The sequence below is a fragment of the Nannobrachium achirus genome (assembly GCF_963921795.1).
Source record: "Nannobrachium achirus genome assembly, chromosome: 2".
Classification (NCBI taxonomy): Eukaryota; Metazoa; Chordata; class Actinopteri; order Myctophiformes; family Myctophidae; genus Nannobrachium; species Nannobrachium achirus.
In genome coordinates, this window is record NC_137811.1 from 78,248,324 (window position 1) to 78,272,320 (window position 23,997).

General features: G+C 43.1%; 2 protein-coding genes across 2 annotated transcripts in view; both read right to left on the bottom strand.

The window, feature by feature from the left end:
* Positions 1–7,673, bottom strand: part of myo1eb (myosin IEb) — a 73,884-nt gene extending 66,211 nt beyond the window's left edge. Inside the window, exons 1-2 of the mRNA XM_080744569.1 lie at positions 7,607–7,673; positions 808–945 (exon numbers count right to left, since the gene is read on the bottom strand). Of these exons, the coding sequence (XP_080600695.1) occupies positions 808–945; positions 7,607–7,609 (141 nt within the window). The 5' untranslated portion in view covers positions 7,610–7,673. The remainder of the gene's footprint in view (positions 1–807; positions 946–7,606) is intronic.
* An 8,686-nt stretch (positions 7,674–16,359) lies between these two features.
* The window catches only part of pi4kb (phosphatidylinositol 4-kinase, catalytic, beta), a 65,389-nt gene continuing 57,751 nt past the window's right edge, over positions 16,360–23,997 (bottom strand). Inside the window, exons 12-13 of the mRNA XM_080750257.1 lie at positions 23,349–23,469; positions 16,360–21,420 (exon numbers count right to left, since the gene is read on the bottom strand). Coding sequence (XP_080606383.1) covers positions 21,239–21,420; positions 23,349–23,469 — 303 coding nt within the window. The 3' untranslated portion in view covers positions 16,360–21,238. The remainder of the gene's footprint in view (positions 21,421–23,348; positions 23,470–23,997) is intronic.

A 23,997-nucleotide genomic window follows, 5' to 3' on the forward strand; every position in this document is an offset into this window, starting at 1 on the left:
TGGCTGGGGATGAGTTTTATCCCTGAGTTTCCTTTTGGGAAAATGTAGACTGACTGATCTTTGCTATTGTATTTAGTGAAACTTATAGAATGTCCTTTTGTTCTCTGTTTATGGACAGTCTCTTGCTTAGTGGTTTTAATTCATCCTAACTGTCCTGTGAGGCTGGGCTGCACTGGACGTTTTGTCATGAAACAAAGCTATTGCACTGGTGACGTTCAGGGCTTTTGGCTCTGCCTCTTGGCCAGGCGGCAGAGATGTCAGCCCAGTTAAAGCAGTTTAGCCCGCGTAAAGTACTGCTGGAAACCCTGAAGTGTTTAAGATGCCCGTTTAGGGCTGTCACAATTATTACATAATCATCTAATCGTGATTATTTGACATTATCGCAATTATTTTGTCATAATCGTGAATGTTGAAAAATGTCAGAAATAGTGGAAATAGCTGATCTACAAGCTCACAACGCGTCGCATCGCGACGCGTTGTGAGCTTGTAGATCTGCTATTTCCACTATTTGTTATTTTTTAAGTAGTAAGTTGTCAAATATGTCAGTAATTTCTTTATATATTTAGGTTATGTGTCATATCTGCCATGTGCAACTTCAAAGCCTAAAAGCCAAACAGAAATGTAATTGTCAACGACAAATTACATTTATTAATTACAATTAAATCGTTAATCGCCAATTATTTGAGTGACAATTAATCGTCACGTAAAATGTCATATTGTGACAGCCCTATGCCTGTTTTCTTTTTGTAGCCCTGCTTCCATCATGTCTACAGTAAGATGAGATGAGCTGTGAGGTTAGAAGGATACAAAGATGTAGTCGTCCATGTATCTCCTCTTCAGGTTGTCTGTGATGGACTCCTCGTTGATCTTAGACAGCAGCACCATGTCGTCTACACCACCGATCTTCACGTTCTGAGTCTGCCAGTGGTACTTCTCCTTACTCCCCTACACACACACACACACACACACACACACACACACACACACACACACACACACACACACACACACACACACACACACACACACACACACACACACACACACACACACACACACACACACACACACAGGGGTATGAGCTGGTGGTCATTGCTGTTTCAAACCACAAATCAAATGAAATATTGCCACATTAAACCGTACATTGAGATGAGCTCTTCCAACTACAGAAGCAGGTTTATTATTAGTCACATGTATTGTATTCAGACAGCGGTCAGTGCTACACGTCATGGCCAGTCTGACCACAGATGAGTCAGCCTCCTGTCAGGGGTCCTCCAGCCTCATACCAGGGGTCCTCCAGTAGGGCTGTCACAATTATGACATAATCGTCTAATCGTAATTATTTGACATTATCGCAATTATTTTGTCATAATCGTCATAATCGTGAACGTTGAAAAATGTCAGAAATAGTGGAAATAGCAGATCTACAAGCTCACAACGCGACGCATCGCAACGCGTTGTGAGCTTGTAGATCGTCTATTTCCACTATCAATGTTATTTTTTAAGTAGTAAGTTGTCAAATATGTCAGTAATGTATTTGTAAATTTAGGTTATGTGTCATATCTACCATGTGCAACTTCAAAGCCTAAAAGCCAAACAGAAATGTAATTGTCAACGACAAATACACAATTAAATCGTTAATCGCCAATTATTTGAGTGACAATTAATCGTCATGTAAAATGTCATATTGTGAAAGCCCTATTCCAGCAAGGCTAAATCTAAGCCTCTCCAAATGACCCAGAATGCAGCAGCACGACTGCTCTTCAACCAGCCTAAATGTCCGCTCCCTCCCTGCCTTTAAGTTAATCAAATGCCACCCGGTTTCAATGCAAATGTCAAACATGGCCAGGTGAATATGGTCAATAAATAGCACTATACTGTAGCACATGTCCTAGCCCCAACAACCTTGCAGGTATGCCCGGGATTCGAACTCGGGTCTCCCGCGTGAAAGTCCAATATCTTAACCATTGATCCAAAGGGACATCCCTATGGACTGAGGGAGATACTAGACTTTTGAGGCCACCAGGCTGAGGCGGTGAATCACTGCTACACAGACTGAACGTAATTAGTAAGGCTGGGACTTTAACTGATTAATTGCGATTAATTAATTACAGAATATTAACGCGATTAAAAACATTAACGCATTTTAATCGCACTTAGTTTTTGCACCACAGAACCTTCAGTTTCGGGCATAGCGATCATAGCGATGCACCAACCAAGAAGAGACAACAAACACAAAGGGAGAAGTAGCCAATCAGAGTGCTTTGCTTGGCCCAGTGGATGAGAAATGTATATTTAAAAAACTCACTTGTTGATTCACTCGTACAACAATATGTGTTTTACTTGAAAAAAATGCTTCTCAGGTCAAATATCGATGTGCGATTAAAATGCGATTAATTGCGATGAATTAATCACAGAGCCTGTAATTAATTAGATTAAAATTTTTAATCGAATCCCAGCCCTAATAATTAGATAGCATGTTATGTAGCGGCAGGGCATCCTATAGTGTAGATACAGTAGTTTCATTTACTGGTTATTTTAGGTTATTCTACTGTTCAGACTGATGAGAGTTTCTTGGTTTACCTGATCATAGATTACTGTTATTTTATGTATTACCTTGTGCTGTCCTTGCTTACTGTAAATCGCTCTGGATTACTACTGTAATGGATTACTACTGTAATGGATTACTACTGTAATGCCAGGATTGTAAATTGTTTGGATTTTGTTGTTGTTGCTAATTTCATTATTCTATATTATGGTCCAAGTACTTACACAAAGCAAGACTTAAAGGAGTAGTTCACCCCCCCTTTTTTTTTCTTTTTTCTATTGATTACTCACGCCATGGAGACTTGGGTTCAATAATATTTTGGGGTTTTTGTTGCAGTCCCAAGTCAAAAATTACAATACATTTACACCCATTGATTCTGGATGGGGACCCAAATGCATTTGGGTCCCCATCCGGAAACAATGGGGGTAAATTTACTATAATATTTTTTGTTTTTTGTTTTAGGAATGCAACAAATACAAAACAATATTATTGAACTCAAGTCTCCATGGCGTGAGTAATCAATAAAAAATCTTTTTTGGGGGTGAACTACTCCTTTAAGTCTAAATTGGTTAATTGCATAATATGAGACATGGCACTGTAGTCTAGAAGACTAACCCTAACCCTAACCCTGAACACCACTATAACCAAACCTAACCCTAAACCTAACCCTAACCCTGAATACCACTATAACCAAACCTAACCCTAAACCTAACCCTAACCCTGAACACCACTATAACCAAACCTAACCCTAAACCTAACCCTAACCCTGAACACCACTATAACCAAACCTAACCCTAAACCTAACCCTAACCCTGAACACCACTATAACCAAACCTAACCCTAAACCTAACCCTAACCCTGAACACCACTATAACCAAACCTAACCCTAAACCTAACCCTAACCCTGAACACCACTATAACCAAGAACACACAGAAGGACCATCAGTGGTCCATGGACTGGCAGGGGCTCAGAGGTAGAGCAGCCACTCCCAGTTCGATCCCGGGCTCCCCCAGAGTTACTGTCGAAGTGTCCTTGAGCAAGACTCTGAACCGCTAGTTGTTACCGAATAGCAGGTTGGTGCCAAGCATGGTTTCCTCTGCCATCGCTGTATGAATGTGTGTGTGAATGGGTGAATGTAATGAATGTGTGTGTGAATGGGTGAATGTAATGAATGTGTGTGTGAATGGGTGAAAGTAATGAATGTGTGTGTGAATGGGTGAATGTAATGAATGTGTGTGCGAATGGGTGAATGTAATGAATGTGTGTGTGAATGGGTGAATGTAATGAATGTGTGTGTGAATGGGTGAATGTAATGAATGTGTGTGAATGGGTGAATGTAATGAATGTGTGTGTGAATGGGTGAATGTAATGAATGTGTGTGAATGGGTGAATGTAATGAATGTGTGTGTGAATGGGTGAATGTAATGAATGTGTGTGAATGGGTGAATGTAATGCACAATCATTACAAAGCTCCTTGGATAAAGGCGCTTTATAAATCATAAATGCACCATTTAACACCATTTAACACCATTTAACACTATTAACTTGAGAAGCAGTGCACAAAATGACCTGGTGTCCAACATAAGATGACAAGTCAATGACTTCATTGACTTGTCATCTTATGTCAGACTGGGGGGTCGGAGGTCAAGAAAGTCCACAAAAAAGGGTTAGGGCTAAAAATCATAATGTCTGCTCACTCCTACATGTTACAGATCACTATTGTTTCAGTTAACATGAGTTGCATGTTGCAGCCTGACAAGGACTTGAAAATGAAATGCAGGAGTTGAGGCATTACATTTAGTTTGACTCGGTTCCACATATAAATAATGTAAAAAAGGACTCACGTTGTTAGCTTATAGATGGCTATGCTTACAGTGTTGCCTCTTTACTGTACTGTACTGTAACAGTACAGTACAGTACAGTAGCATATGACAGTAATAACACAATGGACTCAAACAGTTTACTACAGTAGTCAGATCAGATGTGGTGTGATGATAAACTGCAGTATTGTTGTCCTGAAGGGATGTGAATTCTAGGGATGCGGTATCGGTACTCGTGGTATCGGTACTCGCCCCGATACCAGCCTATTTTGCGGTATCGGTACTCGTCCGATACTGCTCACAAAGCGCCCGAGTACCCTGTGTGTTCCGCCACTTCGCCTTTCTCTCTCTCTCTTAAAGTATCAAAAGTAAAAATACAAAATGTTTGAGCATAGCAGATCCAGAAGATCATGCACAGTACAGGAATTTCCATGGGCTAAACCGGAAAAAAAGTGAAATGTGTGGCAGTTGTGCCATGTTCTGGGAAAGCAATGCAATTTAATGTGTTATATACAGCCAGAAAGTGAGGAACATCTGATAAAAAAAAAAAAAAGAAAAAAAAAATGTAATTTAAAGACATTTTGTATCATTAATTGTACTCGTATCGGTACTCGGTATCGGCGAGTACTCAAAATGAAGTACTCGTACTTATACTTGGTCAGCAAAAAAGTGGTATCGGGACATCCCTAGTGAATTCCTCCCAGCATTCCTGCTTCTGCAGGGAGCACCGAGAGGAGCAGACTCTGATCATCAGAGCTGTTCAGACACGCTCAGCACATCTACATGTACCTCTAACCCTCCCTGTCAGGGAGGGTTAGAGGACTACTACCACTAACCCTACCACCACCACCGCTACTACCCCTAACCCTACCCCTACCACCACTACTACCCCTAACCCTGGGAGCACCGAGAGGATCAGAGCTGTCCAGACACGTTTGAGGGACTGGATCCCCGGCTACTACCACTGTAGCGTCATGGCCGGGAGGCCAGTCCTGCACTGGAGGGACCCCCAAATTAATATGGTCCCTGACTGGAGGACCCTCACATTAATATGGTCCTACACTGGAGGGACCCCCAAATTAATATGGTCCCTGACTGGAGGACCCTCACATTAATATGGTCCTACACTGGAGGACCCCCAAATTAATATGGTCCCTGACTGGAGGACCCTCACATTAATATGGTCCTACACTGGAGGACCCCCAAATTAATATGGTCCCTGACTGGAGGACCCTCACATTAATATGGTCCTACACTGGAGGACCCCCAAATTAATATGGTCCCTGACTGGAGGACCCTCACATTAATATGGTCCTACACTGGAGGACCCCCAAATTAATATGGTCCCTGACTGGAGGACCCTCACATTAATATGGTCCTACACTGGAGGACCCCCACTTTCAGAACAGCTAAGATATAAACTACAGTAGTACTAACAGGTCCTGGTAGGACATAAAACCTAACCAGCAGTACTACAGGTCCTGGTAGGACATAAAACCTAACCAGCAGTACTACAGGTCCTGGTAGGACATAAAACCTAACCAGCAGTACTACAGGTCCTGGTAGGACATAAAACCTAACCAGCAGTACTAACAGGTCCTGGTAGGACATAAAACCTAACCAGCAGTACTACAGGTCCTGGTAGGACATAAAACCTAACCAGCAGTACTACAGGTCCTGGTAGGACATAAAACCTAACCAGCAGTACTACAGGTCCTGGTAGGACATAAAACCTAACAGGAAAAAAGGGAATATCCGCACTCTCTGGAGTAGTTTCTTGTAGATTTATTAAATCATTATTTCACAGCATCTCACCGAATAGACGGACCGGTTTCGGCCGTGTGGCCTTCCTCAGCGTCTCTAAACTGAACTTCCCTGGGCGGAAGTGACATATAAAGATGAGCTGCAATCAAGTGCAGCTGAGTCTCATCAGGAAATGACATCATGTGTTTACGTTCTCTTTTTTTTTAAAGTTTTTAAACAGTGAGTAGAAAATAGAAAACATTACATCATGCAGTTTCCACAAAGAATCCAATAATTTCAAAAAAATAAATAAACAAATTACAAAAAGCAGTTCAGTAATAATTCCTCATTCAATCCCTTAGGAAACTCAGTATTGAGTGTATGGATCCAAAAAGCTTCCCTTTGGAGCAGCAACTGGTCTCTATCCCCACCTCTTTTTAAAGGGCATAAAACCTAACCAGCAGTACTACAGGTCCTGGTAGGACATAAAACCTAACCAGCAGTACTAACAGGTCCTGGTAGGACATAAAACCTTACCAGCAGTACTAACAGGTCCTGGTAGGACATAAAAGCAGCAGTACTACAGGTCCTGGTAGGACATAAAACCTAACCAGCAGTACTACAGGTCCTGGTAGGACATAAAACCTAACCAGCAGTACTACAGGTCCTGGTAGGACATAAAACCTAACCAGCAGTACTAACAGGTCCTGGTAGGACATAAAACCTTACCAGCAGTACTAACAGGTCCTGGTAGGACATAAAAGCAGCAGTACTACAGGTCCTGTTAGGACATAAAAGCAGCAGTACTACAGGTCCTGGTAGGACATAAAAGCAGCAGTACTACAGGTCCTGGTAGGACATAAAAGCAGCAGTACTACAGGTCCTGGTAGGACATAAAACCTAACCAGCAGTACTAAAGGTCCTGGCAGTCATCTATAAACAGAGCTGTGCTGCAGTGGCCTACATAAACATAAACTACAGAACAACCTACAGACTCACTGCTAAAGTGTAGCAGTGAACAACAGTGTGTGTATTATATATATATTATTATAACCTATCAGCTCAAAACGTGATTCAGAACAACTGAACTGCTATGATAGAAAATGACACCCATTTAAAGCAAATGGAGTAAAGTAGGCTGTATTGCAATCAAAGTACAAACTAGTCAATCAAATGACTCACTATTGATTGATTTTATAACGTTTAATAAAGTAGTTTTCTTTTGACATTTAAGGAATAATCTGACACTAGTACAAACAGTTCTATCTTGTTAACGTTGACATTACGGACCTGACAGTTTATCAAGGCTATGTTTGTTCTTTGTTGACACAAGACATTATGGCAGGTTGGATCTGAAGACTGAACACTTCAGAATAATACATGTCTATAACTTAGTGTTTGCAGGGTAGAATGTTGGACTGCAGCTTAAAGTTAAACCCCCAACCTAAAACCAATACAAAGTGAACAAAACCAAGTGTTTAGAGTTGATCTCACCATGTTGTCTGCTGCTGTACTTCCTGCTAGAGAAACGTTCCTTCAGACAGAATAAAGGAGTGTCCTTTCAATCCTTCTCCCCCGATGGCACTAAAACACTGTCACAACAACATGCTGGGAACTCTCAGTAAAACAACTCTTTATCAGCCGTTAAGAATCAAACATCACAGCTTGATGTCCCCTCGATGTCCCCTGAGGATCCAGATGTGTCAGATTGTTTGTCAAACGTCCAGATGTGGAGTTTCTATGTGTGTGTGTGTGTGTGGTTTGGACGGATCCTGCTCTGTTGTAACCAACATGTGTGAACAGGTAGAGAAACACCTTCACTGGCAGCGCAACGCCCCCTATGGAATTATGGGTAGTGTAGTTCCCTGTGACTTTACATCCCATGGCCTGGAGGGACGACATGGCCGTGTACACTGTGTGTGTGTGTGTGTGTGTGTGTGTGTGTGTGTGTGCGACGCACGCACACTGTGCGTGCGTGCATGCGTGCGTATTTTATTTACATATCTACTGCATACAGTTTACAGTTTAGGCATTTAGCAGACGCTTTTAATCCAAAGCGACTTACAATAAGCAGATAAAACATCACAATAATAAACAAGATAATATGTCAGTACATCATCAACAATATAACAAATGCAAATGGATATCTATCTCAAAAAACACAATATAATCAAAGTTCTAAAAACCTAAAAAAACAAAAACAAATGCTAACTAGCTTCATGTATTCATTGATTTTTTTCAGTAGTGCTAAGGGTTTAGGTGGAGTCTGAAAAGGTGAGTCTTCAGTCCATGGCTGTACTGTGTTCTATTCGTCTGTCATTCAATGTTATATGAGATACTTTAATGGTTTCCTGTGGAAATAAGCTTAGTCTTTTCATGGATCTCCTTTTAGTAGACCTTGTACCAGTGAACTGTACCGTCATGAAACTGTACCTTTTCCTCTGCAAACTGTCAATAAAGTCTTCAATCAATAAATCAATCAATCAAAAACCACAAGTATAAATAAATATAAATAAATAAATAAATCACACCCAGTATGAAGTGAGCAGTGCTATTCATGAGTTAATTTAATGAAACAATTAAAGCTTTTCTGGGGACAAGCAGACACAGCACACATGTCAGTCTGCCAACCCAGCTGTCACTTTGAGTGGCAGTTGAGGCAACAAATGGGTCTGTATGGGAATGTGACGGGTCCAGGTTGTAGGTGAAGGTTGGGGTTAGGGTTGGGGACTGTACCTATGTTCCCCAGGTCCTATGTTCCCCATTTACCCCCACAAAAAGGTTCTATGTTCCCCAGGTCCTATGTTCCCCATTTACCCCCACAAAAAGGTTCTATGTTCCCCAGGTCCTATGTTCCCCATTTACCCCCACAAAAAGGTTCTATGTTCCCCAGGTCCTATGTTCCCCATTTACCCCCACAAAAAGGTTCTATGTTCCCCAGGTCCTATGTTCCCCATTTACCCCCACAAAAAGGTTCTATGTTCCCCGCTCAACTTACAATAGGTTCTATGTTCCCCACTTATCCAAAAATGCAGGAAACATTCCTTTATAATTAACAACTCAAAACACCCAATAATGGGGAGAGATTACGAATACTAGTGGGACAGGGGGCACTAGGGACATCTGGACACCATACTGTTGTTATGACTGGGCATCTGGACGAGTGGGCACCTGGACATTGGGCAATAGGGACATGTGGGCGTTTGGATGAGTGGGCACTTAGGGGTGGAGACATCTGGGCACCTGGGCAAGATGTCCCATCATTTCCTGCATTTGAGTGGGGAACATACAGTAGATCCTGTTTTTGGTTGAGAGGGGAACATAGAACCTTTTTTGTGGGGAGGGTGGGTGGGTGGGGAACATAGAACCTTTTTTGTGGGGAGGGTGGGTGGGGAACATAGAACCTTTTTGTGGGGAGGGTGGGTGGGGAACATAGAACCTTTTTGTGGGGAGGGTGGGTGGGGAACATAGAACCTTTTTGTGGGGAGGGTGGGTGGGTGGGGAACATAGAACCTGGGGAACATAGAACCTTTTTGTGGGGAGGGTGGGTGGGTGGGGAACATAGAACCTGGGGAACATAGGGTGGACCCCTAATGATGTACTGTGTAGACAGGGTGAAATGAGTCCTCTGCATTAAGCCATCCTAAGTTATAACAGCAGCAGTGTAATCAAATATGAACCCTTGTTGTGAAAAAACAAAGTTGTCCTTTAAGCCAATAACAGCAGCAGTGAGCAGCCCTCTGGGAGCAGTTAGGGGTTCACAGTCTTGCTCAGGGACACAGTAGTCACATCCACACATTGCTGGCCCGGCCTGGAATCCAACCTGGGACAACGGCTCCCCCAGGCAGGCTCACTGACCAGTAAACCACTCAGCTATGATTATTACATTATGGCGTTTCATTGGTGTGGGTGGGGTTTCATTGGTCATCATTGGTAGGTTGTGGGTGGGGTTTCATTGGTCATCATTGGTAGGCTACTGATAACTTAAAGCTAGAGGATTTACTCAGGATAACCGTTTAAGGTTAGATCTGTGTTGGGACTTTTTTTTTCTTTTTTTCCTTTTCTCACAAATAATTTAATTTGTAGTTATGTCAACCCCAGTGTCTCATCCATAAACTACACCAGGGGTTTTCAAAGTGGGTGACGGGGCACCCTGGGGTGACGGGGCACCCTGGGGTGCCGCGACGGCAGTCCAGGGGTGCGGAGAGATCATCTGATAATATTTGGAATTTATTTGGACACCTGAAGAAATATTTAGTATCATTTTAAAGTACAAAGTTATTTTCAGTCAGTTCTAACCAAAATGGCTGTTATCTCAACGTTTTCCTCGCAACATAATCACTAAAATATCGTCACTGTCGGGCAGAAACCTCGTATCTCCAAGTTTCAAATGTGTACGTCTTTTGGTAAAGCAAATCCCTGCTTCATCATACAAGACTGTCGCACAAAACTAGTGAAAACAGCCGATCTACAAGCACACAGCGTTGTGTGCTTGTAAATCTGCTGTTTTCACTAGTTTAGTACATTTTATAGATGATAAATACAAAACGAACGGTTTTGGACGTACAAGGTTTCCACCCGTAGTGAAAATTATAATGTAGGGGTGCCTCGGATTAAAACAATATTCATGGGGTGTCCTGAAAACAAGGATTAAAACAATATTCATGGGGTGTCCTGAGAACAAGGATTAAAACAATATTCATGGGGTGTCCTGAGAACAAGGATTAAAACAATATTCATGGGGTGCCCTGAGAACAAGGATTAAAACAATATTCATGAGGTGACCTGAGAACAAGGATTAAAACAATATTCATGAGGTGCCCTGAGAACAAGGATTAAAACAATATTCATGGGGTGTCCTGAGAACAAGGATTAAAACAATATTCATGAGGTGACCTGAGAACAAGGATTAAAACAATATTCACGAGGTGACCTGAGAACAAGGATTAAAACAATATTCATGGGGTGTCCTGAGAACAAGGATTAAAACAATATTCATGGGGTGTCCTGAGAACAAGGATTAAAACAATATTCATGAGGTGACCTGAGAACAAGGATTAAAACAATATTCATGAGGTGCCCTGAGAACAAGGATTAAAACAATATTCATGAGGTTAGGGTTAGTATATATATAATATATATAATAATAATATAATATATAATAATATTCATGGGGTGTCATGACCCTAACCCTGAGACAAAGAAGTTTGGGACCCCCTGATCTACACGAAGGCTGCTTCTGTTAGGCCACCTGTTCAGGCCTGACCCTTTTCAGTCCTCCATGACCCCCCACAATGATCATATTTGACCTGGGGACCCCCACCCCACCCATCCTGACCATGTGGTTCTCATGGGGACCCCCACCCATCCTGACCATGTGGTTCTCATGGGGACCCCCACCCCACCCCACCACCCCACCCATCCTGACCATGTGGTTCTCATGGGGACCCCCATGCACCCCACCACCCCACCCATCCTGACAAGCACGGGGAATACAGGAGTTGGGCAATCAACTTTCAGTTCCACAGATAAATATTGTGAAAATAGCTGATCTAAAAGCGGTCTTATTATTTTCTCTCTTTTTGAGGGTCTTAGAAGTCCTTACAGTCACTTCCCTGTGATCTGGGTAAAGTGTCAACGTCATTTCCTTGGGCGGTACAAATTCCTCTACTTCCATTTTAACCTGCTAGGTTTTCCTAGCCTTGAAAACATATTAATCTGTATGTGAGTTTCATACACCTTTTATGTAACAAAACAGGATAATAAAAGGAGGATTTTCTTTTCTTTATTCCAACAGGGTGAATATTCCTCTCTCACTCTGTTTTAAATCACTAGTTAAACAGAAGCACCAGTCAAATTAAGACAAGAACATTTAATTTATTGTATAAAGGAACATTTACAGAGTTAGGGAGGTAAGAATACTGACAATATCATTATGATGAAACCCTGCCCATATACGGCTCTAGTAACATCATTATGATGAAACCCAGCCCATATAAGGCTCTAGTAATATCATTATGATGAAACCCAGCCCATATAAGGCTCTAGTAACATCATTATGATGAAACCCAGCCCATATAAGGCTCTAGTACTATCATTATGATGAAACCCAGCCCATATAAGGCTCTAGTAACATCATTATGATGAAACCCAGCCCATATAAGGCTCTAGTAACAGACTGATAGATTAACTCAAACATTTGGTATTTATTTATACAAATTAACAGAAACTAAACTGTTAGTAGTGACAGTATTGCAAAAAGAAACCTACAGACAATGTGTGTGTGTGTGTGTGTGTGTGTGTGTGTGTGTGTGTGTGTGTGTGTGCGTGTGTGTGTGTGTGTGTGTGTGTGCGCTAGGGCATTCACAGAATATTTGAATATTAAAGTCACTATTCGACGTTGTTCACCGAAGTGGAATATTTTCTTTTTCTTTTTTTTTTATACTTTTCTCTTAAAAAAATCTCTAGTTTATACCTTGGCTAGATAGGAAGTCATAAGAATGAGTTGTCAATGCCCCTGGTGGATGAATTTGTTAATGCTCTATACCAGGGGTTCTCAAACCTTTTTAGCCTGTGACCCCCAAAATAAACATATTTTGAACTGGGGACCCCCACCCTGACAAGCACTTGGAATTGTAGGTATTACATTTAATGTGACTCGGTTCCACAGATAAATATTGTGAAAATATTGTGCAAACATTTTCACAATGTTTGCCCCTTGCTTACTTAATATTTGACAGTTTGGCCAGTCCTGTCGAATATTCCACTATTCGAATACTTTGAGGTCGAATAATTAAAATACTAAAAATCACTATTCGTGTATGCCCTAGCATGTGCATGTGTGTGTGTGTGTGTGTGTGTGTGTGTGTGCGTGCGTGCGAGTCTGTCTGATGTTCAGGTCAGGTTTCAGACCATGTTGGCTTTTCCACTGAATTGGATTCTCCAACGTATGAAATCCCAGGACAACAAGACTGCATGTGCAACCCGTCTCTGCCCATGCATTCAGTCGTTCAGTCATTCAGTGCTTCTCAAAGCAACACTTTGGGGGGTCTAAATGGACCCTTACAAGTCTGTAACTCTGACCGTGTACACATGGACCAAATGGACCCTAACGGGTTAAGGAGAGACCTTCAAATGTAAAAGTTTGAGAAACACTGCAGTAGATCTCTTTGACTGTTCAGTCCATCTACACATGAGATGACTGTGTAGATCAGGGGTCTTCAACGTGTTCAGGCCAAGGACCCCTTAGCTGAGAGAGAGATGAAGCAGGGACCCCCATAACCATAAATACCATATAGTTTCATCGTTTGACAGCACAATCATCAGTGTATTTTGGATTCATGTCAATTTGTGTTTTCAGATATTTAACCACTTGAACCATCAATACTTAACTAGAAAAGAAAATTTCTACGATATTTTAAGTGTGCCTGCAGCTCGCTAAGTCTGTGCAACCTTGTGTAGCGGTTGGTGTTAGTGTTTCGTTTTGAGAGGGTCGTTCCCCCTGAAAAACACGTTTTGGCATGAAACGGTTACGTTTTGCGCGTTTGTGGTGCCCCCTATGGGTCGAAGTGGAAATGCTTTTGGGTATATGTTCAGTATAGCGCCCCCCACTTTGACTGGATGTTTTGTTTGTGATTTATGGCTACTTCTTACAAAACGGGCTCCTCCCGCTAACTTTGGAACCCTGTTACGGAAGAACGGTATGGACTATCAAAATATCGTTTAAATATGTTTATCGCATGAGTCCATAGATCGTGTGTATCGATTTTTGTGACATTTGGAGAAAATATGTAGGAAAAGGAGCAAAAAGTGTATTTTGAAGAAAATTCAAAATGGCGGAAAATCTATCCTGACGCAAATGGGCGTGGCCTATATGAGGAGATGCGTCATGACCCAAGGAATCCAGGGAAAAAGGAATTTTAATTTTCCGACCCACGGTTCAAGAGTTAAAGGCCAAAAGGTAAAGTGGACTGTTATAGCGCCACCATGAGGCCAACTGACGAAATATTTTTTTATTTAATCCTTGATATCATTATAAATCTCCTCTCCAAGTTTTGAAATTGTAGCCCCTATGGTTTGCGAGAAAAAAAATATTGAATGTGAGTTTTTGCGATTCCCATTATAAGTCAATGGGTAAAATTAATTCACTAATAAATTAATATCAATTAAACGATACAACTTTTCTCTTAGAAAAGTAATAGCACCCCATTCCCGGCCGAGCCGCACGTTTTGATGTATATATTGCGGCGGTGGCGTAAATCGTGCGGCACTTATTACGTGCCGAACTTTGTGGCGAAACTAACTACTTAATGACCAGAGGAAACTCTGGTGGAGGCCCGCAGCGGTCCTGACGTGCAAATCGGTCGTCCGACCTGGGTATAGGGGCGAAAGACTAATCGAACCTTTAAGTATGGCGGATTACAATAAGTGCCTCTTAACACTCACACGTAGGTCTACAAGGATCAGAAATACACCCTTCAAATATCCTCTGGAGGACAGGGGGAAGAAATCTGGAGAAAATAACAACACAACAAAGAAGAACAAACACATTTCAAAGCCCAAAACAAACTTAGTCATCCAGTTGTTGCTCCTGAAGAGAATATACCTGTTTTAACGGATAGCGATCAACCTGCACAGACTGACTCTTCTAAGGCAGCAGCGGCTGTCGCTGTGGAAGATCACAATCTGGTCCACATAGTTGAAGATCAACAGCCAGACCACGAGGTCATAGCTGAGGCTGTGGAAGAGATTACGGAGGTGCTGTCCACATCTAAGAGGGGGAGGCCAAGGAAGGCCCTCTCAACACCCACACGGAGGACTACAAAAAGCAGAAAGACGGTGACCTTCATTTCGCCTGTCCATGAGGACGACGGGGGGCAAGAGGAGGGTCTGGACACAGACTCTGTGGTTCCTGCCTCACCTGGTCGTGCAACTAGAAGAGGCAGGCCGAGCCAGACACCCAAACAGCCTGCTGCTAGTTCATCTCGACGCAGCGCCCGCAACATCCAACCAGAAGAGGAGAAGGAGAAGGAGGAGACGGCAGTCAACAGCAGTCTCCCAGGGAGCTCTGTTCCCACCTCCACCCCAGCCAAACGTAGGGCCTCCACCACAGCCAAACGTAGGGCCTCCACCCCAGCCAAACGTAGGGCCTCCACCCCAGCCAAACGTAGGGCCTCCACCACAGCCAAACGTAGGGCCTCCACCACAGCCAAACGTAGGGCCTCCACCACAGCCAAACGTAGGGCCTCCACCCCAGCCAAACGTAGGGCCTCCACCCCAGCCAAACGTAGGGCCTCCACCCCAGCCAAACGTAGGGCCTCCACCACAGCCTAACGTAGGGCCTCCACCCCAGCCAAACGTAGGGCCTCCACCACAGCCAAACGTAGGGCCTCCACCACAGCCAAACGTAGGGCCTCCACCACAGCCAAACGTAGGGCCTCCACCACAGCCAAACGTAGGGCTTCCACCACAGCCAAACGTAGGGCCTCCACCACAGCCAAACGTAGGGCCTCCACCACAGCCAAACGTAGGGCCTCCACCACAGCCAAACGTAGGGCCTCCACCACAGCCAAACGTAGGGCCTCCACCACAGCCAAACGTAGGGCCTCCACCACCACAGCCAAACGTAGGGCCTCCACCACAGCCAAACGTAGGGCCTCCACCACAGCCAAACGTAGGGCTTCCCAGAGGGTTCCAACAAACAGGAAGACTCGCAGTAATTCTGAGGACATGTCATTGTTTGAAGAAGAGGGACAGGTGGAGGAGAACATGGACAATGAATCCGATGCCCAGGTCAACTCTGAGGTTCAAACTCCAGCTAAACGTCAGGCAACAAGCGCCCAGACCCGCAGGTCTGTTAAGCAGACGCCTGCCAAGGTCCAGGAGGACCAGGCGTTTATTCCTCCTGTTAACACCCCCAGGATAACCACCAGCCTCAGAACAGCAGACACCCAGTTTACAGAGAACCTCAACCTTAAAGGAGTAGTTCACCCCCAAAATGACTTTTTTTCTATTGATTAGTCATGCCATGGAGAGTAGAGTTCAATAATATTTTTTGGTTTTTGTCACATTCCTAAGACAAAAATGTGATAACAATAAATTTACCCCCATTCATTCCGGATGGTGACCCGTTTCGAAACGGGTCACCATCCGGAATCAATGGGGGTAAATTTACTCGAATCAAATTTTTGTCTTAGGAATGTGACAAAAACCAAAAAATATTATTGAACTCTACTCTCCATGGCATGACTAATCAATAGAAAAAAAGTCATTTTGGGGGTGAACTACTCCTTTAATCCTCAGGTATCCAATATGCAAAAACAAAGATTTTCATATAATTGTGTTGTCATGAAACTTGTGACTGTCAAACTGTTAGCATAGTGACTGTCAGAAACCAGTCACAATGAATTCTTTAAAGAATTGGCTAAAACGTGTACAACCGCAAATTGACTAATCTTAAGCACACGTTAGACACACAAATTATTCAAATCAATGGACGTCACCCGACACGTCGATTACATAACCGAAAGAAAAGAAGAAAATGTTTTCTTTTTTTGAATTAAAGGGGGGAAAAAAATAGTGTATGTGTATGGGACGACGAGCTAGACGCAAGATTGACGCGGAAGCCCGTATTTTCGAGTGGATCGCCACGTGTGGACAGATTATTTTCGGATTCTAGGACACCTGTGGGCATCTTTTGAATGCTCCTGTGCGCTAATCGGAGTGACGCAGAATATTCAACGAGTTCATACTTGAAACTAGAAAAGAAAATTTCGAAGAAATTTTAAGTGTGCCTGCAGCTCGCTAAGTCTGTGCAACCTTGTGTAGCGGTTGGTGTTAGTGTTTCGTTTTGAGAGGGTCGTTCCCCCTGAAAAACACGTTTTGGCATGAAATGGTTACGTTTTGCGCGTTTGTGGTGCCCCCTATGGGTCGAAGTGGAAATGCTTTTGGTTATATGTTCAGTATAGCGCCCCCCACTTGTGGTTAAAATTCGGTGTTGACTGGATGTTTCGTTTGTGATTTATGGCTACTTCTTACAAAACGGGCTCCTCCCGCTAACTTTGGAACCCTGTTACGGAAGAACGGTATGGACTATCAAAATATCGTTTAAATGTTTATCGCATGAGTCCATAGATCGTGTGTATCGATTTTTGTGACATTTGGAGAAAATATGTAGGAAAAGGAGCAAAAAGTGTATTTTGAAGAAAATTCAAAATGGCGGAAAATCTATCCTGACGCAAATGGGCGTGGCCTATATGAGGAGATGCGTCATGACCCAAGGAATCCAGGGAAAAAGGAATTTTAATTTTCCGACCCACGGTTCAAGAGTTACAGGCCGAAAGGTAAAGTGGACTGTTATAGCGCCACCATGAGGCCAACTGACAAAATAATTTTTTATTTAATCCTTGATATCATTATAAATCTCCTCTCCAAGTTTTGAAACTGTAGCCCCTATGGTTTGCGAGAAAGAAAATATTGAATGTGAGTTTTTGCGATTCCCATTATAAGTCAATGGGTAAAATTAATTCACTAATAAATTAATATCAATTAAACGATACAACTTTTCTCTTAGAAAAGTAATAGCACCCCATTCCCGGCCGAGCCGCACGTTTTGATGTATATATTGCGGCGGTGGCGTAAATCGTGCGGCACTTATTACGTGCCGAACTTTGTGGCGAAACTAACTACTTAATGACTTAATTAAGTATGGCGGATTACAATAAGTGTTTTGCCATTGCATGGCAGGCACACTTAATAAACTTGACCTTTCACTCTGTACTTAGTCTGCTCTTTTCCCCCTCTACACCAAACCACTTTGCCGAAAATAGCCAATCTACAAGCTCACAACGCCTCGCGCTGTGAGCTTGTAGATCTGCTATTTTTGGCTAAAGTTCTCAGAATATGGACGCTAGGGTTCAAGTGTGTTAATATAAAAAAGGAGAAAAAAGGGTTTCTATCACACAAAGATTTGGAGGGCCCCCTGTAGTAACTCTGAGGAGGACCCCCTAGGGGTCCCGGACCCCCTGTTGAAGACCCCTGGTGCAGATAGTTTGTGGTAACCAGAGTATCAACCAACCCGGGCCGTGGCTTCATCACCTGCAGTTTAAACCATAGGGCTTCATCACCTGCCGTTTAAACCACAGGGCTGCAAAAAACACAACATCACTGATTTGCTGAATATTGTGGTCACAGTTCTTAATCATAAAATGATTGATTTTATAATCCTTTTGTTGTTGTTTTTTTGGTCATTGTGCGTCTGTCATATCTTTGGTCAAATGGTACAGTATGTACAGTATGGTACAGTATGTACAGTATGCCATCAGCCAGCAGGGATGCAACTGTCAATCATTGACATACAGTAGAGACTATTCTATTCATTACTTTTTAGATTGCTCGGATAACTCTGAGAAGTGTTTACAAATATCATTTATTTTCATTAATATGAAAATGATGTAGATGTTATATATTATTGATTATGGTTTTTAATGATCAATTAGTTATACTAACTGTTGCACTCCTTTTGTAGACAGATCCAGAGATGAGTTGTGCAACGTTCTAGTTTTTAGTAAGGCTATGATCCGTACGTTTCATGACCTCTCCCGATGCGAGAAGGTCCTTCACAACACCAGAGCCAATAATAAAATAAACACATTTTATCCTGGTGGTTTGACTCTTATGGATATGAAGAATCAACTGATGGTGAGAAAACGCTAATGTTACTGTCTCAGAGTTATAGTTCCATTCTCACCAGAAACAGACTGTGTCAAATATGACTGACTGACTATCGTTAAACCATACAGAGTCACCTCCCCGACAATATCGCAGAGACGTCGTTTGTTTATTTTTGGACCACGATGCTTCTACGAGAGTTTTGGTGTAGAGAAAAAAGTGTAGCCTTCTGGTCAAGCATAGCAGGGTTTAAGTGGTTTCATTACTAAATAAAACGCTTCATCCTCACTCACAAAATACGTTTCACAGCTTTTTGTTAATAATAATAATAATAATAATACGTCACAGCAGCAATCAGAAATGTTGGCGGTCCGCACAGACCAAGGAGATACTTTATAAACTGTACCTTAACGTTTGGTTAAAATTATGTTTGAATTAAAATATGTTCCAAATGGCAGCTACGGTCGTTTAATGAAGAAAATACCACCAAATGAAGCAACTTCTTCAAGTTTGATCAAATCAATAACATTGATTCTGATTGGTTGTGCAGCCCTGGTTGAACAAAAGACCACTCTGTGACTGGAGAGGGTTGTGGGGGGTCACTGACCCTTGACCTCTGACCTCTCTGTAACTAGAGAGGGTCGTGGGGGTCACTGACCCTTGACCTCTGACCTCTCTGTAACTGGAGAGGGTTGTGGGGGGTCAAATCAGAACTTTTTCCTGTTCTGGTCTGATCCAACCAGGCCCCCTGATTGGTTAAGAAGCCAGCCCCCCTGGGTTCAACGGACCAATGACAACACATGAAAAAACAAAAACAAAACAACACACAAATTCCAAAACAAAAAGACAAAGCCAAAAGAATAGTGGAATCAGTGAACCAATCAGCTGTGAGACTGGCAGAGGGGGCGGGGTTAGGTTCGTATGCGGTAGTTGGTATGGGCCAATCAGAGGCAGGTGGGGGCGGGTCTTTATGTACACAGGAAGTGGATGTTAACATGTAGGCTGTCACAATTATTACATCATCGTCTCATCGCAATTAATTGACATAATCGGAATTATTATTTTGTGATAATCGTCATAATCGTTTACATGTTGAATTTTTTTTATTTGTGTTCAAACATTTAAAAAAAAATAGTGGAAATAGCCGATCTACAAGCTCACAACGCGTCACAATGCGAGCTTGTAGATTTTCAAAGTATAAAGTTGTCAAATATGTCTTTCATTTATGTGTATATTTAGGTTATGTGTCATATCTGCCATGTGCAACTTCAAAGCCTAAAAGCCAAACAGAAATGTAATTGTCAACGACAAAAACACAATTAAATCGTTAATTTGAGTGACAATTAATCGTCATGTAAAATGTCCTAATCGTGACAGCCTAGAAACATGCCAATAAAGCTCTGTAGAATTGAATTTGATAAATCCAGGAAAAGACTCTGTGATTGGCCAGTAGTCACTCTGACGTCCCGCCTCCAGTTGTTCCGTCTGTCCAATGAACTGCAGCTTTATATATCTGTGGGGCGGGGCCAAAAGCTCTGGGGGAGTGGTCTCGGTACGGCCAATGACGACAGGTCTTACAAACAAAACAAACAAACGCACGCGTACAACCACGCACGCACACGCACACGCACACGCACACACACACACACACACACACACACACACACACACACACACACAGGCGTCACACCAAATTCTGGGCCCTGGGTACAAGGATTCACTGCGGCCCCCCCATGAATGTTCTTCATAGGGGGAGGAGTGGGTTCAACCCATTTAGACTGAGAACGCATTATTTTGTGCTTTAACTATTGAAAAATAGCAGATATACAAGCTCACAGCGCGGCACTGCGAGCTTGTATGTCTGCTATTTTTGAAAAATTGTGCAAATGTGTGCAAGAAACCTATGTTTCCATGTCAGTGGTGCTCAAACTTTTTCATATGAAGGACCCCCCAAATGATGTGTATTTGGCCACGGACCCCCCATCTCAAAATGACCCGCCAGAAGCAAAATGTGAGTTACAAACGTTCGCTTAAGAAATACATATATTCAAAGATTTGCACACATTTTCAAGACTTTTCAAAAATAGTAGATCTAGAAGCTCGCAGAGCTTGTATATCTGCAATTCTTCAATAGCTAAAGTTACTAGGGCCCCTCCACCTTGGGCCCTGGTAACTCAGTCCCACTTCCCCCCCTTGTGACGCTCCTGCCCACGCACGCCCACACACACCCAGTCAGTGTGGTCACATGATTCCGTTGGTGAGGTACAGGAATCCGTCGTACAGCTTGGTGGTGATTGGTGGAGAGGGGTCACATGATGCCGTTGGGTGGTGGTGATTGGTGGAGAGGGGTCACATGATGCCATTGGGTGGTGGTGATTGGTGGAGAGGGGTCACATGATGCCGTTGGTCAGGTACTGGAACCCGTCGTACAGCTTGGTGGTGATTGGTGCAGAGGGGTCACATGATGCCGTTGGTAAGGTACTGGAACCCGTCGTACAGCTTGGTGGTGATGGAGCGCATGGAGCCGTCAACAAGCTGCTCCACCAACACCTGCAGCTGCTCCTCCGTCAGGGACATGTGGAACCTCTCCTTCAGACCACGCATGGTGGAGGAGCCATGGAAGCATGGGAGCTGAGAACCTGTATGTATATATACACACATGTTATTAATATGTTATTAACATGTGGAACCTCTCCTTCAGGCCACGCATGGTGGAGGAGCCATGGAAGCATGGGAGCTGAGAACCTGTATGTATATATACACATGTTATTAATATGTTATTAACATGTGGAACCTCTCCTTCAGGCCACGCATGGTGGAGGAGCCATGGAAGCATGGGAGCTGAGAACCTGTAATACATGTTATTATTATTATTATTATTATTAACATGTGGAAACGTTCCTTCAGGCCACGCATGGTGGAGGAGCCATGGAAGCATGGCAGCTGAGAACCTTAAACACATTAAATACATGTTATTAACATGTTATTAACATGTTAATAACATGTGGAAACGCTCCTTCAGGCCTCGCATGGTGGAGGAGCCATGGAAGCATGGCAGCTGGGAACCTGTAATACTTTAAATACATGTTATTAACATGGTATTAACATGGTACTGCTTAGAGCTTATAAAATATAGCCAGAGTCGACCTGACGGCCCAGCCCGACCCGTGACAGGCTCTGGCTGAATGTTCACGTATCTGTCGGGCTTTGAAGCTGCGCTCCTAACTTCAGTGATGATAACATGACGCCTCCCACAAACTCCCAGTGAGGGTGCGGCCAGACAGTACGAGACAGATGCATTAACCCCCATCCACTGTCTCCCATGTTAAGGGAATAACATGGGAGTGGATGGGGGGTTAATCATAATGCATAATGTCTGTCTGGACGCAGCCTCTGACACGGCTCCATGCGCTGGGCAGCGCTGCGATCACATCCCCTCCACTGCTGCGTAACTTGAGTGTGAGTGTAGTGTCAGTGTGTGTGTGTGTCAGTGTGTGTGTGTGTGTGTGTGTGTGTGTGTGTGTGTGTGTGTGTGTGTGTGTGTGTGCGTGCATGCACTGCCGGCGGGGACATCGTTGAAACTGTCCACAGTCACTTCTGTAGATCCTAACATTCTAGAAGTCGTGTGGCTGTGAAGTGTGTTTTTGTAGCAATAAAACCCTGCGCCTGCTTTCTGAATTAGCGGAGGTCGCACTTGTTTATTTCCTTAATTTTGACGGTAACTCGGTAAGCCATATTTGCTACTGTAACTACAAGTTGTTTTTAACTCATTCGTAGTTTACGGCCGAGGAGCCCAAAGATTTTTCAATGTCTTTCACTGCTGGCTTCTCCTACCTGTTAACGCGGTCGCTCATCCAGTTCCCATCGTGCGTGATCGGACACTGCTATGCATCATGTGTTCGCGTATTCCATCAGCTTCTCAAATCCTTTAATTTTTTTCCAATTGATCAATAAGTTCTCCGTCTGTAAGCCGCGGAGTTTACACAGAAAGCTAACGGGCCAAAATAGACGACGGACCATCCGCTTCCGGTTCACGGCCTCAATGTTAACTGGTCCGCTCAATAATGTGTCCGTGTAGAAACCGATCACGGAGCATTAGTTCCGGCCTATTTTGGTTCCGCTTCGATAAATTATTTCTTTTTAATTAAAGCTTATTAAATCTTCGGGTTCCTCGGGCATGGCAGGGAAGGGGTACAAAGGGGTATTTTTTTTGGCAGAGGTTGAGTTAATAAAGACAGTTGGAAAAGGGTAGAATCACCAATATAGAGAAAACAAGCTGCAGTGGATTCAGCAATTAAGCTTGTTTAGATAAATGTGGGGCTACGGGCTGGGGTAGCGCTTCAATTGTCAAATGTGAGAATAGTAAATTTACCCCCAAAATGCAAAATGGGTTACCTTGTTGCATAATCTCTATGATCCCGATGACTTTAATAATTACCTTGTTGCATAATCTCTACGATCCCGATGACTTTAATAATTACCTTGTTGCATAATCTCTACGATCCCGATGACTTTAATAATTACCTTGTTGCATAATCTCTACGATCCCGATGACTTTAATAATTACCTTGTTGCATAATCTCTACGATCCCGATGACTTTGTCCATGTGTTTTCTGGCTGCTATGAGGCCTTGCAGCATCAGCATCTTATAGTAGTTAAACATGTCTCCATCCTGGCCCCCCATCACCTGCAACACAACATGTTGTTAAACCTTATAGTAGATAAACATGTCCCCATCCTGGCCCCCCATCACCTGGAACACAACATGTTGTTAAACCTTATAGTAGATAAACATGTCCCCATCCTGGCCCCCCATCACCTGGAACACAACATGTTGTTAAACCTTATAGTAGATAAACATGTCCCCATCCTGGCCCCCCATCACCTGCAACACAACATGTTGTTAAACCTTATAGTAGATAAACATGTCCCCATCCTGGCCCCCCATCACCTGCAACACAACATGTTGTTAAACCTTATAGTAGATAAACATGTCTCCATCCTGGCCCCCCATCACCTGCAACACAACATGTTGTTAAACCTTATAGTAGATAAACATGTCTCCATCCTGGCCCCCCATCACCTGGAACACAACATGTTGTTAAACCTTATAGTAGATAAACATGTCTCCATCCTGGCCCCCCATCACCTGCAACACAACATGTTGTTAAACCTTATAGTAGATAAACATGTCCCCATCCTGGCCCCCCATCAC